This window comes from Ascidiella aspersa, chromosome 6 (assembly GCF_963924565.1).
Source record: "Ascidiella aspersa chromosome 6, kaAscAspe10.2, whole genome shotgun sequence".
Classification (NCBI taxonomy): domain Eukaryota; kingdom Metazoa; phylum Chordata; class Ascidiacea; order Phlebobranchia; family Ascidiidae; genus Ascidiella; species Ascidiella aspersa.
This window is the reverse complement of record NC_139452.1, coordinates 6,528,153-6,546,121: the sequence shown is the minus strand read 5'-3', so window position 1 is coordinate 6,546,121 and position 17,969 is coordinate 6,528,153. Positions and strand designations below refer to the sequence as shown.

At 36.0% G+C, this 17,969-nt stretch overlaps 4 protein-coding genes across 4 annotated transcripts; 1 reads left to right on the top strand and 3 right to left on the bottom strand.

Moving 5' to 3' along the window:
• Positions 1-1,321: 1,321 nt before the first annotated feature.
• On the bottom strand, positions 1,322-6,096 carry LOC146139398 (calcineurin B homologous protein 1-like). Its single transcript, XM_083391136.1, has 7 exons — positions 5,789-6,096; positions 4,289-4,361; positions 4,127-4,207; positions 3,646-3,755; positions 3,439-3,500; positions 2,791-2,913; positions 1,322-2,263 (listed from the first exon to the last, which is right to left on the bottom strand). Exons 1-7 carry the CDS (start codon positions 5,853-5,855, stop codon positions 2,210-2,212), a joined length of 570 nt encoding a protein of 189 aa, XP_083247262.1. The 5' UTR covers positions 5,856-6,096; the 3' UTR covers positions 1,322-2,209.
• LOC146139397 (uncharacterized) lies at positions 6,083-9,008 on the top strand. The gene is given in 5 exon segments (XM_083392426.1): positions 6,083-6,088; positions 6,323-6,713; positions 6,716-6,821; positions 7,170-7,281; positions 8,994-9,008. Coding segments are annotated over 5 exon segments (630 nt in total).
• Positions 8,960-10,948, bottom strand: LOC146139396 (uncharacterized). The gene is made up of 4 exons (XM_083391135.1): positions 10,782-10,948; positions 10,630-10,718; positions 9,861-10,001; positions 8,960-9,690 (listed from the first exon to the last, which is right to left on the bottom strand). Exons 1-4 carry the CDS (start codon positions 10,834-10,836, stop codon positions 9,547-9,549), a joined length of 429 nt encoding a protein of 142 aa, XP_083247261.1. The 5' UTR covers positions 10,837-10,948; the 3' UTR covers positions 8,960-9,546.
• A 2,704-nt stretch (positions 10,949-13,652) lies between these two features.
• Positions 13,653-15,927, bottom strand: LOC146139395 (uncharacterized). Its single transcript, XM_083392425.1, has 4 exons — positions 15,879-15,927; positions 15,359-15,441; positions 14,698-14,853; positions 13,653-13,855 (listed from the first exon to the last, which is right to left on the bottom strand). Exons 1-4 carry the CDS (start codon positions 15,925-15,927, stop codon positions 13,775-13,777), a joined length of 369 nt encoding a protein of 122 aa, XP_083248551.1. The 3' UTR covers positions 13,653-13,774.
• Between the last annotated feature and the right edge of the window lie 2,042 nt (positions 15,928-17,969).

Sequence of the window (17,969 nt, the reverse complement as noted above, 5' to 3'; positions counted from 1 at the left end):
GGCGTAGGATTTAGGGAAAAACGTATAATCGGTGGAAATCATTGGCGTCGGCTAATTATGGAACGCAGTCGGACTACGAGCAGTCAATTTAATGACGAAAAAAGTCGAATGCTGTTTAAAAAATCAAAACAAGCATTACGATTTGTCAATCATACTCTTGGTTCGATTTTGACTGTTGAACAAACTTGCCTATGGATTAACAACACCTAATAGCATTTTTCCAGAAAATTTTATCCCGGGAAAAGTGTGACTGCTATATATGAATGTGGAATGAAATCAAGTTTGACGTATTTTAGCTATGGCTTCACCGTAAACCGAAATCCACCATTTTGTGTCAACATAATTCCACGCAGTGAGTCAAGTAATCCAATTAGGAAGCACGCCGCAAGAAACTTCCCGATTTAATTGGAATGTTTCAACTGTACACGCAAACAGCTGAAGCCTGCGTGGTTGCTGCGAAAAGTATCAAGAAAACACAAGTATCAAGAAACATTTATTGTTTTTGGTAAGTCATATTTTTTTTTTTTGATTAGAGTTTGATGCCCATCGGTAGAAAAATTGTTTATTTAAACTTTAAAGAGTAACTTGACCGTAGATTTAATGCTATAGTCAAATTCTTTTACACTTTTTAGCTTACGGAGTCGCTATATGTTTCAGTTTAAGCCTCCATACGTTATTTGTAGTTCTACCATGAGATAACCTACTTCACAAATGTCTTCAGCAGTCTTCTATTTAATTGAAGAAAATTCGTTAATCTCCAGGATTTTTTTTACAGGCAAATAAGGTAACTATGAAAAGGATGTTTGTGTTAGGTTTTTTCAACTAAACTTCATAATATTTGTCTTTGTAGCACTTTTGTAGTAATTAGGGGTGAAAGTAGAATCACTTTCTTGCCGGAACGCAGGTGGCGTCGCAAAAGTTACGTCATAATGTGACGACTAAAAATAAGAACCCTTAAGAAAACCTCGGGTTATCGTTTCAGAAATATGCAACTAAAATCCTAATTTATGTACTTTCAAAAAAATTGCAGGATGACCTGGTGAAAAATATCATTTTTTAAGCCGTGCCGTTCCGCTTCACCACTGCCTTAAACTAAAACGTGATTTGACAATTGGGCGTTTTTTATGCAAACCTAGCAAAACCGTAAAAAGTGCGAAGACTACGTATTGGCAACACCTGCACTGGCATAACCTTGTCGACTTCGTGAAAACTTTTTTCTTCCACCTTGGCGGTGGTGGCGAAAATTACCCTAAAACGTTATATAAAAAAATATCAAAAAACTAGGTAATAATATATACTGCAGAATACAAAAGCCGTTGGCGGCGGTAAGGATCCATGTATTTTTGCGACCAAACAGCAAAGGGCAGTTACACAAGGACACAACAGAACGATAATAATAATAACGGGATTAATACTGACTTGACTGGTCAAGCGAACAATGTTAATCATTATGGAAACACAACGCACAAAAATAATTGAAACAGCTGTTTGGAAAGATAAAACATCGAAAAAAACTGTAATTGCAACATAAGTTTAAGACTCGTAAAAATAAAACCAATAGACTGTAAAATAATATCTATATACATTACTTAATGTAAAGTTACTGTTAAAGTTTTTTTTTTCGAAAAATAACCAGGGAAGCTACGCGCACAAGATTTTCAAAGTGTCAAAATAGTTCCTACCCGTTAAAAGTGTGCGTTCAAATAATCTACAAAACTTTCACCAAATCATAAACGGCGAGCAGTTATGCGTCGAAAGAGCACAGTAAACATAACCGCACAACATTAGTTACCGGCGTGTACAGAACTTGACCAAAAGCTGTAACATGGTTTATCCTTTCGACCTAACAAGAAAACCGCAAGGTAAAACGTCAAACTTGATTGATGCCGTGGCTAAATTTTCCTCTTAAATATTCCTTGATTATATAGCCACCGTAAGCAAGCTCACGCCGGGTATTTTTACTGCATATAGAGCGCACATCGTAATAAATAAATTTTACAGGCCGATATTTTCGCTCTTGAATGCGGAAAAGGCGTATAATATATACAAAATTACAGTATACTACTCCATTTTGAAGTATCGATTTACTAATGAGTTAAGTTGGGTGTTATTAACCCAGAGTGATTGTGGCATAATCTCGGTATATTTTAAAGCGTAATCTGCATTGAAGACGGCTGTTTATGGATTGGGCGATGAGATGCGTATTGCTTTAATCCAGGAATCGAACACTCATCTTGGAATCGATTTCGGTTTTTGCCATTTCCTGCAAACAAAAATTTAAATCAATTAAACATTCTGGCGTAAAAAGTTATTCAACATTCCCCCCAAAAAATCATAGATCGGAATGAATAAGTTACAAAAAAATTTAGGCTTAACAATTCACTTGCAATTTTTTTTTATGTCAGATGTCTGGCGAATATAGATGTGTTCAAAATCAAAGAATCAATTCTATATCAATTTACATCAATACTTGTGTTAAAAAAGGCTTAACTTTGATAAAATCCTCCCTTGGTTTTAAAATAAAAGAAAAACACCTCATGAAAAGCGTATAGTATAAATCAATAATAGCTTGAGAAGCGCACCGCTGCGAACAAAAATCAGTCATCAAGGTCTAAAACTTTTAATATAAATATGCATTTCGCCATATCAATAAATGGCATCATAAAATTTTAGACTGATTTTTGTTGAAGCGGTGCACTTCAAGCTATTATAAATTTTAGAACTTTTATCGTCAGCATTATGTGTATTGCTAGAGGGCAAGATGCTGTTGTATATTTGTAAAAAAATTACATTTGTAAATTCCTCGCTCGTAATCTGCCGGTCGTTGTTTGTGTCGCATTCCAGCAGGGTTCGCTCTGCAATGTGCGAAAGTTGCTCTTTGCTGATGTTTGCTCCAACTAGTAATTCAAGCACCTTAAAAGTAGAACAACCATTCATAAACCTCATAAATAATACTGCACAACTGGCAGCTTTATTGTGCCAATTATGCCATAGGTTAATAAATCCTAACTTATGATATTTGTTAACCAGATAAATAACATGCAAGACTTCCTTTTGTGAGCTGACAGTTTAAATTAAAGATCGACCGATTATCGGTATCGGAAAATGTAGGCCGATACTTTGGCCGATATTTCAGTACGAAAAGATGATATAATTTTTCCTGTAGCAAACAAGTTACCTTTTTTAGCATAACACCAAGTTAATATGCAAAATAATAGTTCAATTGTTAATAAAGATATATAAACTAGAATTAATTCAAGTTTTTACTATTTTCCAGGTATATAAAAAATTGGTATCAGGCATTGGTTGACAAAATTGTAAAAAATCAAGTATCAGTATCGGTCTAAAAAAGTGATATGGGTCGATCTCTAGTTTTAATGTAGTGCAGTTACAAATATAATGGCTTTCTATACTTTCACAAAGGACTGCAGTTTTTACCTGTAGTAGTTCTGCCTTCGATATTGTGTTGTCATTGTCGCAATCGTAGATTGAAAAGATGACTGTAAAAAGCAAGCATAAAAAACACTTTATCAGGTGTTTGCAGTGGTAAAAACAAAGAAATTTATCCGACTGATCAAACCAATGAAGCTGATAATGCACTATCATAATACAACAAAATCTGCATAAGTGCAGCATTTTACTTACACTTAATTTTGTTCCTAATACTGTTTGGCGCATCAGCAGGAGTTTTTGCACTACACGGTCTAAAGTGGGCCAGTGTCCGCATAAACTGACGGAAGTTCACATGTTCCTCGCTGTAAATAAAATGTGAAACATTTACAGATATAAGGATAATCATTTTGTGATTATTTAAAATCCAATTGAATATGTTTATACGCATATATGATTAGATGACTTTTCATTGCCAATAGTGAAAAACAACAAAGCATTGGATGTTCACAATTCTGCCACATTTTAAATGAGGTTTCATTAAGACCAAGCATGAGGATATTAAAAACTACCACACCAGAATTTATAGGATGTAACTGGTTAAAACAAAGTTTCTTCTAAAAAACTTCAGGTTTTATGTTGTATGCTGTTGTTTTAAATGCCATACCTGTATAAACTAAAATTGATATAAATATGACTAAAGCCTGGGAAAAGGACAATATTGCTTGTGTCTTACCCTTCCTTGAAAAAGGAGTCACATATTCTGTCTGCTAGTGGATTGATTGCCAGTTCAGGTATCCGTATAAAATCATCTCTCCTAAAAAAGTGGATTTTTTTCTCTTTATTTTATACCGTGTATAGGAATTTTCGTAATGCAGTAGTTTAGGCAATATCTTACGTTAAAAATCCATTCTGCTCTTTGTCTAGGCAAGTAAATCTTGTGAAGAGGCGGATTATTTGATTTGGAAGAACTAAAAGGCAAACAAATGCATGTTAAACTAGGTTTCAGATGGTGAAGGTTGGCCTAGGGCTTACGTGACAAGATTTTGTGGATAAACGACCGAAAATTAAGGCTGACTGTGCAAAAAAAACAGATTGGAAACTTTGGATATTCTGCGGGAAAGATGTTTATGCTACGGTGTAAAATTATGCAGCTGTAATAAAGTTGCTTGATAATGTGAAAGCAACAAAAGTCTAGTAAATGAACATCAACTTGATAAAAAGACGTTGGAATGTTTTATCATCAGAAACGTCTTGCAAGATGATGTCGATTTACTTGACCATTTTGGCTTTTGAGATTCATTATTATGCTACATTACAGATCCGTGCATTGTGTACCTAAATGTAGAAAGTTACTACTAAAATTTGACTAACTCTGCAATAATGTTTTTTCTAAAATTTGTTCTGTGAATTAAAGTTTTGCCTGTAAGATTGACTGATTGTGGCTGAATTTATTTCATTGCAATTCTTCGTAAAATTTGTGGCTGAGTTTGCAAATGATCAGGTTAAAATTTAGACTGAGAGTTAAAAAAAAAACACCGGTTGTTTCACATAATACAAAAATTGGGGTGCAGGTGTATTCTGTGAAACATAATTGCAGGTATACACATTGTGAAGTAGCAACTCAAAGTATCTGCAGCTGAAAGAGCAAGAAGGTCTTAACATTGTGCTTAGGTAGTGAAGTACAACAACAAATTTTTATTAGCATGTGGGCCTTGTGGCTATATAGTGTGTTTGCTTTGCTACAATATAAAATAAATAAATTTTGGCCTTTTATCTATAGATTCAAAAAAATGGTTAGGCGCTGGTCTAGAATCCTACAACAGCGTTGTAACAATTATTAAATCCACACACAATAATTGGGTTAGCGTTTATATGTGGATGAATTAAGTAATTATTATTATTATTTAATAATTTAATTCTTGACAAACCCAAAGTCAAACGCTAACCCTAATAATGTGCATTGTGCTAGTTTTCTAGACCAGCGCCAATACTTATGTAATAAGAACATTTAAGCCGTTTTGAAAAGCAGCCGTTTAAACAAATTACTTAACTGGATTTTACGGCGCTTTTTCAGTATTGTACGTGAAAAGTTAGGCAAAAAAAAATAATACTAATACCGCATACCACAACGCATATTGTTTGGGTTAGGGTGCGGGTTAGCGTTTGGGTGAGGGTGGGTTAAGTAATATTGTGTTTATTATTAATAATAACTTGACCCACCCTCAACCAAACGCTAACCCGCACCCTAACCCAAACAATATGTGTTGTGGTATGCGGCATTTAAAGAAAAAAAAAATTTTATTATTTTTTACGTACAATAGTGAAAGAGCGCCGATTTTACAAACTGAATTGGCAATAATACCGGCTATTGAAAAATAGAGAACGCTCAACTTACAGCCAGTTTCCTTTTGAATTGCCTCTACCTCTTCTTCTTGGAGATGTAATGACGATTTCGAACCCATAGTTTAGTAAATTTAAGGAATATTGACAGAATAAGAAATGTAATGTTAATTAAAGCTATGTTGTAAACAAAAACAAGCAGAGTCATTCACGGTGAACTTTGATTTGCTGTTAAATGATTACGCGACAAGCGACACAGAAAAAACGTAAATATGTCGCGTAAAATATAAAACCGTGAATATATTTTATATTTTTTTACTCTGATAGCTGTTGTTGTATCATAATAGGTATGCAGGTATGTACTTTCGTTCAATATGATATGGTTGTTATTAACATGAAAATTCCAAACAACTCCTGTCAAGCGCCAGATGTTTTAAACCAGTGGTTCTCAACCTTTTTTATCTTACGGACCGGTAAAATTTCAAAACAAAATTTGCGGACCGGTGGACCTTCAAAAATCAACCCAAAATGCAAATATGACAAAAGTATGCAAATTAGAAGCAAAGAATGGAAACTTAAATTCAATTAGCAATTTGCTGCTGTCTCTTTTGATATCATACGCGTTAAAATTCAAAAGAGGCCGGAACAAACGTTTACAAAAGATAATCGCACTCAGGGCATCATGGAAAAGAGCCAGCAGGAGTTAAAAAGAACAAGGTGTCAGGGAAGAAAATTTAATGGTTTACACGAGTTCGCACAGGTTTACGCCGATTGCCATGTTGGCCTTGTTCGTGAATATAAGGACGGTGTCAGGGTAGGCGAAAAGCGCAAAAGAACGAATACCGAGTCGTCAGATCCAGAAGAAAAATCGGGAAAGCGTTCGCGAGTGGCAACCCCAGATACGAGTATTGGAAAATACATGCAGGCGCCTTCAAGCCAGCTCCCAGCTGCAAAAACTCAAAAAGATCTTTGGAAAAGGAACTCAATACGTTACAAACTTGCTCTTGCAAAATGCCTAAAAATTGTTTAGCGCGGCGCTGTTGTGCAACTAAATTTACTTCAAGCTTAATGTTAAGTGAAACAGATTTTGCAGAAATAACACAAAAAGGTAAATGGTTGTCTGACTTACATATGGACGCGGCAATGTCGGTATTATCTAAACAATTTCCGTAGGTATCTGGTTTTCAAAGTTGTTTGGCGTTTTCCTGCGATAACTCTCCGTTGTATACACCAAAAGGTACATTTGTACAAATCATCCAGGTACACGACAATCATTGGGTAACAGCGTCGAACAGGTTTTTAACTAGCGAAAATACTCTTGTTATTTATGATAGTGCTTGCTCACATGCGTACACCGATAAAGATAAGTTTAATTTATCGAGATTAATTTCATGTCAGAACAAAGCAATCGAGGTCATTTTTCCGAAGGTTCAAACACAGTCCGAGTCTGGTAACTGTGGCCCATTCGCGATCACATTCGCCGCAGCTCTTTGTTTGTGAATTCGGCCGGAGGAAGTTAACTTTGTTGAGAAAAGTTTACGCGGCATGGTAGCAACATGGCTTCGAACTAAAGGAATACAAAAAAATGACGTGGTACGAAACAAAAATAATACAAGGCGCAACAGAATGCAACTAGAAATCCCGGTATTTTGTAATTGTCGTTTGGCCTATAGACCGAATAAAGATTTTAGTGTGGAATGTTGCTCTTGTAAAGAATGGTACTGTAGCGTATGTGGGTTCGGTTAATGAGTCTTCATTTATATAATTGCCAAGATGAATCGACCACACTCCTACAAGATTTGAGATGGCCTGTCTTCGTGAGGCCATTCAGGTCCAATTCTTTCATTTAGTTCAGATACATGAACAGTCAATTTTTGCTGTCTTCAGTCGAAGCTGTAAAAGCCTCTCTCTGCACTAGGCAGTACTAGTTGATACTGGTTGATACTATAGTTGATACTGGTTGATACTGGTTGATACTGGTTCAGTCACAAAAGCACTCAAGTTTGCTGTCAGAGTAGAAGCTATATAAGCCTCTATCTCTCTCTCTGGTTCATATTGATTGAACACGCTATTTATAGACGAGAATCAGTTAAGAAAATTTCTGCGATAAAGAAAGATTTACGTCATTAATTCTTATAATACTTAACAAAATATCACGTGATAACAAGGCGTGGTCTAAACCTTTTTCTCTCGACTCTTATAGACGGAAATAATATTTTTGTCCAAATATGGCTTGAACAAAAGCGCTTCGATCTACATTGCGACGTAACTGGCGTTCGATTCTAAAAATAATGGATTGTTGACAATAAGGCGAATTTCAAAACAAAGCGCTCACATTAAACGGATATACGTAACATCACATACAGCTCTGACGCATAAAAATTGGTGTAACAAGGCATTCGTTGCAAACTCTAGCAAGAGATATCGGCAATCGAATTTAAACAAAAACTTTCATGACGCAACATTAAGGCGATAAAACAAAGAATTAATTTGATGTGCTGACGTGTTGCGACAGTACCATCCAAATTGTGTGGTTGTGGGAGTTCCTGCTAACGTTTCAAATGATGGGGTTATCTGGTTTTGCGATAAATGTCAATAATATAATTAATATTTTGTGCTTTATTTTTATAATTATGAAAAACCTTTTTTTATTTGGATTTTAAATTACAAACCAGTCATGTTATTTAATGACTCTTATGGTCTGGCCTTCGCGAGTTGAATCAGTCGTTCTTTAGGAAACTAGAGGTAATCATCGATCTGATTCCGGCAAGAGTCGTAAGTACCTTCTACAAAAGTGGGGAAACAAACGGACCGTTTAGTTGCTTTATGCGAACATTAATTACGAAAGGCGTTTTTTCGAATTTGGGCAGTTATGAATTTTCAAAGAAACAGTAAACACCCAGTCCGAATGAATTTAAACATGATTTATGTCTCATTTTGAAGGTGGTGACTCCTAGTTTATATCGTTAAAATTTGAACTTGTTGGCTCAACAGTTAAGGGTTAATATCGCTGAATATTAATATTTATATTTTTGAATATTAATTTTTTTTCAATATTTTTCGCTAAAAGTGTGATTGCTGGAAAGGTGTAACCAATACAAGGACTGTGTAAAAATTTCAACTCTGTATCGTCACAACTTTCGGAGATATTGCCCAAAACCTATTCCAGCGCGCCAAGTTCGCGCAGGTGTGATATACGTGGTTCTATTAAAGTTTTTCACATACAACTGATCATAAAATTTAATACTTATTCCCCATAGGTAGATAATAATTAATGCTGATATGCTATCTTGCAATATTATATAAAAAAGCTGTTTGCAAATATTAAGATAGAAATCATGCGTATTTAAGGTTGTGTGTCAGAACGGGAACTTGGAGTTTAACCAAGGCACACATATATTTGTGTTTATTTTGTTTCTACGTTAAAACCTAGTAGAAACACATAAGCAAAAATTATTTTTCTTCTGTACAGAGCTTTTGTATTCGCTTGCTTGCTTCGTCAGATTATCTTGGTTGTACAAAATCGTTTTAAGGCACTAAATAACGATAAGTGTTTAAAATATGTAAAATTAAATACAGAAAATACCTCACAAATAAATCCTAACAACTCTTTTCCACGACAATTCTTGAAAAATATAAAACAAAAGCATGCCCATTAACTCGTATAATAAAAAAATTAAATAAAAAATAACAACTACCAGTTTAGGCTACAATTTAAGATCATGGGTATACAGTGAGTAGTACAAAATATAGCAACAGTCCGAGCACAGTTTTTGTATAACCATCAGATATGATCAGTTTCCCTCTTCTTATTTAAAAGTAAAAATCGTCTCCATAAAAAATATTGTCCCTTATTTGCTGAAGGAAGTCCATGAGCGGTTCTACCTTTGGAATGACTTTGATTTCGTCGGATTTGTTGCAAAGGTCTTCAGTGCAGCAGTAAAAGCAAACTCGAATCTAAACAAAATTACTTGTTACAGCTACATTTTGGTGACAAAAGTCTGGGTCGATTAAATTATTTGTTTTTTTGTAAGTCCATCTTAATTTGCAATAGGCCCATTTCCATCCTTACAAAATTTCACAATCAAATTATAGGTTAGAAATACGTCGAGGATTGATTAACTTACGTTCTTATTCACAGCTTGAGATCCGTAGCAGTTTTGGGGATTATTTTTCGTGTTTTGCTCGCACGCCTGGGTTTTCTTGCATTGCCTGTCGACGAACTTGAGACCGGCGTTTAATTCGATTTTCGTCTGACACGACATTTTCTGTAATGCGAAATGAAATTCCTGATAAAGAGAATTAGCTTACTTCTAACCTGCAAACAGACTCGGTTTTTTTTTTTATTCAATGAATTACAACAAAATGTGCCTAACTGTAATGTAATTTGCTTTGCTAGTTCTAAATGTAAAGTTGCTTGCGTGTTTGAATTTGGCCGAAATGTTACTTTGTTCAACGGCATTTTAAGTCTCTCAGGCGAAACAAAGTACTTTAAAAAAATTGAAATGCTGCAATAATTCCATTCTATATTTAAAAACTAAAATCACTCTTGTCTTAATATCTGCTTACTGCAAAGTTTTTTTAACGTAATAAATCTGTTGTTGATCAACAAATACAAAGGCCTATAGATTGATTTGTGAAGTGTGAAGTACAATCTTTGAACAGATTTTTTGCCGATAATATCGTTTGGAAGAACAACCTTGTCATTACAAAATCGTTTTAGTCAACCTATAAAAATGAAAATACTGACCTCTGTCAAATTTTCTTAACACAACACTTTGATCTTATAATAAACCTATAGATGAAAATCGATCAGATGAAATCTAAACCAGAAAAGCGATATTTATCTGTTATGTTGTTGCCTGGTGGATCTAACCCTTCAGTATGATGTTTCACCTTGTTGAAGTCGCATGTCTGCGTTTCATTGGACATCACTCCTCCATTTTCCTGCCTTCCGACGTAGCAACTTGTAGCCACAGGCTCGTCTTAAAAGTGTAATTTCGTTAATGGTTTCTGGTATAGTTTGACCGCTTAAGAGAAGTTCTTACCTTTCTGCTGTCCGAGAGAAACAGATAACAACGTCAAAACAACGAGAAGCTTCATTTTGCAGCGTACACAAGAGAGTAAGTGGATACAGCAATCGTTTTAAAAGCAAAGGTATAATAACTCGACTCACACCGACGGAACAACAACAATAACTGCAGGCGTCTGCCGTTCGCAGATCTACACTGTTTATCGACGAGGATGGATATTGAGTTTCAGATAACAAGGGATAATTAAACGACACTCCTGTGCCGCAAAAGTCAAGGCCGCCTCGCGTTATATGTCAACGCAGATTGGAAACCTGATAGGGCAGAGTGCATCTCCGTCCGCTGAGCCGCGCACCCGAGTAAGTACAAGTGAAGCGAGGATGCGATGTTGCAAAATCTGCGGCCGCCGCCACTGTCTTATACCCAGAGGCATAAGGAATTTTCAGACTTGCGGGAAGCATTGGACACTTCCGTGGAAGTATCTGTGACTGTGAGGACGTCACGATTAAGCCATTTGCGAATTTGGGGTGACGTGTTGAATCGGCCCCCTTTTTCTCGCGAGTCTATTATAAAATCATGTTATTATTTTTTTGTTCGTAAGTCTAACATTTGTTTTCATATAAGGTGGATTTAAAAATAGTTATTTTTTCATTTTTTTTTTTTTTATTTCAACTCTGAATAATTTGACATATTATTACCATATTGCCTAAGCCAATCATCACTTACGCGGGCTCTTTTTGTATTTTGTAGAAAATGGATAATTGCACTTTTTAACTGGTCAGTTCTTATTTAAAAATAGGTATAAACAATAAAAAGTTCTTACTTTTTTTGTTAACTGTAAATATTTTTTTAAGATATTTTCAACCTAGATTTTCGTGTTTCTTGTCAAAGTAACTACAGAAGCCAAACTTCCAGTTGTATAGGTTGGTTTAAACCTTTGTAATGCCTTCGCACGCTTTGCTGCTGCGCTACACCCTGTTGAACCTTACAACGTCGTCGGATCACAAAAAAAATCCTCACAGTTATGGAGATAGGCCTAACAGCAAAGTCAAAGTTATAGTTGCAAAGGCAATGCTGTGAAAAAACAAATTGTTTTTACCATTGGGATACACATCTTGATCTCGTGTGATTACTATTAAAATTATATGTCTTTTATTAATACCTATATAGCAGGGGTTATTAAACTTTTTTTACCGCGGACCCCTAAAATTGTTTTTGCCTTCGCGTTGGACCACGATAGGCAAAAATATTCAAATAAACCCGTCACAAATATACGTTAAAATAAAAATAAACTTAAGATAATCTGTTGATTTAGGTATAAAAAATGTAAAAGTGAAGTGGACTCTAAATACCGTCAGTGCAAAACCGTTTTGTTTTGAATTAAACTGCTTTTTTTGAAAAAATGATTACTTTAAAAATATACACTAATATTTTAATTAGGCCTTCATGGACCCCCTAAAACTAATTCACAGACCCCCAAGGGGTCCACGGACCCCAGTTGAAGAACCCCTGCTGTATAGTCTTATACGTTGTACGGGTCCGTTGATAATATGACCAACTTAAGTTCAAGACTTTCATCCTGATTGTATCGAATGTTACAGAGAAGCTCGAACTATAAAGAAACAAACGTCTAGCACCAATTGGGCGCGAATGTACGTTTCTACAGCTTGTATATTTGAACTGTAATCGGTGATCATATTATACTTCGGATAAAACCTAATTCTATAAAAAATATGATTCTTTCGTTATGGTTGAATTTTAACGATAGACTCATTGTTAGGTGGGGCCAAGAATATTTTTTACTTGTTTGAGGTAGCATATCTCAGTTTTGCTGGGTATATATACTATAATATATTTTATAGTATGTTTCTTTTTCGCTGCCTTTTAAAATAACAAATTGTTGCCGCAGGCTGGTCTTTGAGGTACGAGTTTTATATTGTCGAAAAAAAATCACTCTTTGCACAATTGCTAACTTCTTTCCAAAATTGCTAGGATAAACGGTTTTGCCGCATTTTTGTTATGAAATTAATATCCGTAAAAATAAAGGACATTACTGATTTTAATGACGAATAATATGCTTGCTGGCATAAGCTCTTGACGTAATAGCTTGCAAAAGTTATTGAGCTAGCCGCAGTTTGGTGTAACAACGTCATCTGCAGTGTAACATCGTATGAAGTGGTCAAACCGGAATTGTGCATTTTTTTCGACAAAAAAATTAATTTTTATTTATGTTTTCCTGCATTCTGTTTTGTGCCAAGAATTATCCTTAGGACTTGAAACTTTTCCTTTTGATTCGTCGTGCATATGCATGCAATTCAATAAAATCATAACCTTAAACCGTTATGTGCGGCTTGGTGACGTGTCTTGCTGTGGTTTACAATTCTCCTTTAAATTCGCGGTGACACTTGGCATTAAGACTCTAATACAGATAATCATTTTTGTGTACAGCGTTATACAGTCATTACTGCTACTGCTAAACCCAGAAGTTACACGCTTTGCGTTTATTTCGTGGTGGCTTGCTCAAGCGCTAATAAATATCTTTGGCAGGCCAGTCCCTCTAGATTTGTATTACGTTGAACATTTTTATTGCATAACCCTAAGCAACTCAGAATTTTAATCTTTTTATACAAAACTGGATTAAATTGTAATATTGTATAATTGTAAATGATACCTACTTCTGTATGGGCTTTGATATTCTTATTACGTCTTACTACAACCTCCAACCATTATGCTCCAAAGTGGATTAAATTGGTTATAGCTTTTAAATAAACAAAGACAACTACTTTTGTATAGTGCTGTAGTATGTGTAAATATTTTGCTGAAAGATGCGCTAAGGATCAACGTTGTATTAGATTTTTTTTTTCTTGCTAAAAAACTTATAACCGAACATTTTTGTTTTGCTATCGACCGATTTTTATTCGCGATAGAACAAACAACCATTCGAGAAGGTTCGACGAACGATTCAGAAAGATTGTCAAATCCAGCGCTCGATCGCACATTGCCTCTCGCATTTAGACGACCTCGACGACTTCGATGATATCGTCGAAGATGTTGCACTGGGTTTCTTTGCAGCAGTAGAAGCAAACGCGAACCTGAAAAGCATCAATTTTTTAGTGGGCAACTTTTAAATTGTCAAACAGAAGTGGTGTGAAGAAAAACCCTTCTGAGCTGGAGTTTTGTTTTCTTTGCTTTTACGATTTGACTAGATCAGACGGTGCAAAAGCTCAACGAAACAGGATTTTTATGCTATGTCTAGCCAATCCCAATCGGCCAGTGAGCACATAACCCTAACTTATGCTTGGAAATTTTGAAAATCCAAACTCTAGCAACCGACAAACTATTTCGATTTAAAAATCAGCTTTCCATTGGTGAAAGACTGGCACGTAATGACTGGACAGTGGACACGTAAAAGCATGCCGTCACATAAAGACCAGTCACGTGCAAACCGGCTTTGCAGAACTTGGTCCCTTAAACACCAGGTAGGATAAAAAAAAAAAAGTATTACGAAACACAGTTTCGAAAAAACATGACACTGTGAAATCGCGGAAGCGTGAGAGCAGAGCCCTGTGTAAACGTGAAAAAGAGTATTGTGAAACCAAATTCTGTAACAAAAATTTCGCATAAAAAGTATTAGGAAACAAAGTACTGCAAAACGGCATCGTGAAATCAAATCCCCGTTAGAAAATGGCGGCGTGAAAAGAGTCGTGAAACCAGCAGATCCCGTGAAAAAACAGTGCCGTAAAAAACGGTATTGTACAACAAATTCCCATGAAAATACGTCACCGTGAAACCAATCCCATGAAAACATTGCGTCGGGGGCAAGGGTAATGCTAAACCAAGTATCACGCAATCGTGGAACCATCAACACAAAGCTTGTGAACACGCCACACACTCAGTCAAATTCGACCCGGCTTTTTTCGAGCTGGTAACTTACGTCCTTCGCGATGGCTTCTGCCGAGTAACACTGGCTCGGGTTGTTTGCCGCGTTATTCTCACAAGCGTCCGTGGCCTTGCAGTCGCGGTCGATCTTTACCATTCCCTGGTTGCTTTCGATTTTGGTTTGGCACGACTCTCCCAATGTGTGGGTGGTCTGTAAATAATCACCGGGTCCTTGTATTACTGGTCGTTTTTTTTTCGTTGAAGATTTTTTCAATCATTCCAACTAATTTTCATCAGGTATGTAAATTATTCAATGTACGGTAATACTTTTGGTGTTAATTATGATCAAATTTAATTCCTGATGAAAGTTAGTTACTGGCTTTGCTTATGATGATTCATCGTGGAGTTATCGAAACAACAAATCAATTTTTGCTTAGCTCTATTTGTTCAATAATGTTAAGGGATCATATATACATTGCTTTTTGGCGTTTTTTCGGAAAATGTGAACTTAGGAAAATTGCTGAAAAAACAATTTTAAGTTTTTTTCATGCTTAAGAATAGTTCTTTGGGTTGTTTGTTTATTTTAACTACGATCTAACAATCAGTTAAACCTGCTAAAGACCCAATCAGTTATAGTATATATTTTAATTAAAACGGTTTCAAAAACAAGTGCGGTTTCAAAAACAAGTCAATCTTTTTAGGCGTTTAATATTTACGTTGGCAAACGAGCATGAGACAAGAGTGAAATTTCCAACTCCGTTGATCGACTCTCCCTTCCAGCATTCGGTCACTATGATGTCTACAAAGCACAAATATGCAGAGTTGTACGAAACGTGTTTGCCCAGTGCGAACGTGTAAAATGTTTGCCCAGTGCGAACGAGTTTATGACTCGAAATGTATCACTCAAAAAATAACAATCCGATTTTACTTAATCAATGAGGCTTGTAGCATACACAAAAAGTAGCATACACAAAAAGCCTTTATAGAGGATAACGGAAATCACTGACCAATCAAGGGATTTTCGTTGTGATGAGGTTCAAATTTGCCATATCCGCCATAACGAGCTTAAATTGATATAAAAACTGCGGCGTAGTTACGATAATAAATTTAAACGTTCAAATTTTCGATATTGGTCTGTCGCAATCTTCTTTTCGACAGTACAGGTTGTAATACTTAGACAGTTTATATATATATATATAAATATATATTTAAATTAATATGTGAGTGTTGTCATACCTTGTGAGTAGGCCAAAGCGGCCAAGGCGATGATCAGAAGAACCTTCATTTTGTATAGTCAGAATAATGAAATTATTTCCTGTACAGAAGCAAAGAAGAATACGTATACGTCTAAACTGGGTATACTATAAGGAAATCACATTTGTGTGATGTCTTTGAACCGGTAATGAGCCTGCGAATTACGAATAAAATGCAGACGCAAAGTTTAATAAGCGCGAATGGAATTTTACACAAAATGTGTCATAAACCTCAGTCTTATAACAAGCTTCAAGATGCCATCTTTGCTTTTGTTAAGTATATTCTTTGACGTTATCAGTTTGTAATGCAATTTTCTTTAAAATATATTTTATTTCGACATTTACAAAGTCTGAAATCAAAAGTTCGCAAACGATTCAAATTTCGTTTACAAAAACTATGTAAAGTAGAATACAATTAAAAGTCAATGGCCTGCTTTCATTATAGCCATTTAACCCACAACTTGCAAACCCTTCAATAAAGTAGCCCTTGAACAAAGGTTTTCGCGCGTCGATAACTTCTAGTAAAAAAACAAGGTACAACTCGTAATACAAAAGTCGCAAAAAAGACTGTGTATTTTGCCTTATAAGAATATTTATATATTAAAGTTGCACCATCATTAGTTTTATTGTAATTAGTAAATTAAAAAATGGAACCAATTGTTAAAGATCAAAGCTATCCCTTCTTTAAGCGCCTTATATAAAATAGTGCAGAACACAGTTCACATCCTTATGGAAGTCCGACTGTCACATAAAGCGCGACTTTCTTTCAAACGAATTGTCAGATTTGAATTTTTCCAAAAAATAACACCCCTTTAATACGGCGAAAAAGCCGAAGAACCGGTTTCCCTTGAGGTTTTGCTATACGTGGCCCGTCCGAAGTGTCGGCGCTCGAAATGTCACCACGTTAAATGAGTAACCTTATAACGAACGCAGTGCCTATAGAAAAAACAATCAGAGACCACTTTCTAAATAAGCTATCTCAACAGCGATGTATCAGACGCGCGGAGCACTTACAACCGCAAATCTGATGTTTAGGCTGCTCTCAAGTTCTGCTGACGATATGTGCTTCGAATCCCGCATTTGCAAGGTGCGCCACGTCAACAGCGGTGTTCGTGGCCGACTAATCTGGCCTTGGATCTGTCAATTGAGATAGAAAGCCCGATATCGCCAAAGTGCAGCTGCGTTTATCTCAAAGTTACCCGGTCATTTGCGGGTATTCCGTCAAGGCGCTCACGTGTTCGATCGCTTGCGTGTGCAAACGCATGTTAAGCAAGTTGATGCAGACTCGTTGCGTCTCTTCGATTTTGCTAAGCGCTTAACTGACGCCCTCAGAAATATATGGGCGTATTGTGTATAGGCTATCATCTTTCTAGTGATGTGATTAAGACTGACGTACAGGCTACTCCCAGCTAATAAGGATTAACACCGCAACTGATTTTGGCTTAATTAAAAAAACGCCATACTCCTTTTTGCCCAGATTTCGTCCTAAGTTGTCTTTGCCGCTAAGAATATTGATTCCGTCACTAAAGAACATCGAGTTGCGTCTTTTTCACGTTAATAAGCGCTTTACTGACTCCAAAAGAAGAATGGACGTGTTACGCATATAGGCTCTTATCTTACAGTTGACGAAATACACTGTTTATTTCCCAAGTCAAGACTGATAAAATGTGTTCGATCGCTTGTGAAGACAAACAAATGTCAAACAAGGTGGTGCAAAATCCTTGCGTCTCTTAAATGATTTTTAGAGAATATAGGTGTATTGTGTATAGGCTCCCATGTTTCAGGCTATGCGATTAAGCGGTGATGTACAGACTCCCAGCTATACTACGAATAATACTGTAATTCCTTATTGCTCAACTCAAATTAACACAATACCACTCTTTGCTCAGAACTCGTCGTAAGTTCTCTTTGTAGCAAAGCAATTTACAACAAGCACACTGCACACCTGTTTGCGCCTATTCAAGATTAAAATGCGCTTTACTAACTCCACAATAAGGGTGGGCGTGTTAGAGGAATAGACTCTCATCTGTCGGTTGACAAAATCACATGACATTTTTTCTAATTTAAGACATCG

Coding starts and splice junctions, on each gene's coding strand:
- LOC146139398 (XM_083391136.1), bottom strand. CDS start 5,855: ATGGGTTCGAAATCGTCATTACATCTCCAAGAAGAAGAGGTAGAGGCA. Junction 3,501..3,645: donor TATTAGGAACAAAATTAAGT/GTAAGTAAAATG, acceptor TGCTTTTTACAG/TCATCTTTTCAATCTACGAT. Junction 2,264..2,790: donor CGAGCGAGGAATTTACAAAT/GTAATTTTTTTA, acceptor TTTTGTTTGCAG/GAAATGGCAAAAACCGAAAT.
- LOC146139396 (XM_083391135.1), bottom strand. CDS start 10,836: ATGAAGCTTCTCGTTGTTTTGACGTTGTTATCTGTTTCTCTCGGACAG. Junction 10,002..10,629: donor AGACATGCGACTTCAACAAG/GTGAAACATCAT, acceptor TTCGCATTACAG/AAAATGTCGTGTCAGACGAA. Junction 9,691..9,860: donor CTCAAGCTGTGAATAAGAAC/GTAAGTTAATCA, acceptor AATTTTGTTTAG/ATTCGAGTTTGCTTTTACTG.
- LOC146139395 (XM_083392425.1), bottom strand. CDS start 15,927: ATGAAGGTTCTTCTGATCATCGCCTTGGCCGCTTTGGCCTACTCACAA. Junction 15,442..15,878: donor CGCTTTGGCCTACTCACAAG/GTATGACAACAC, acceptor TGTGCTTTGTAG/ACATCATAGTGACCGAATGC. Junction 14,854..15,358: donor TCTCATGCTCGTTTGCCAAC/GTAAATATTAAA, acceptor GATTATTTACAG/ACCACCCACACATTGGGAGA.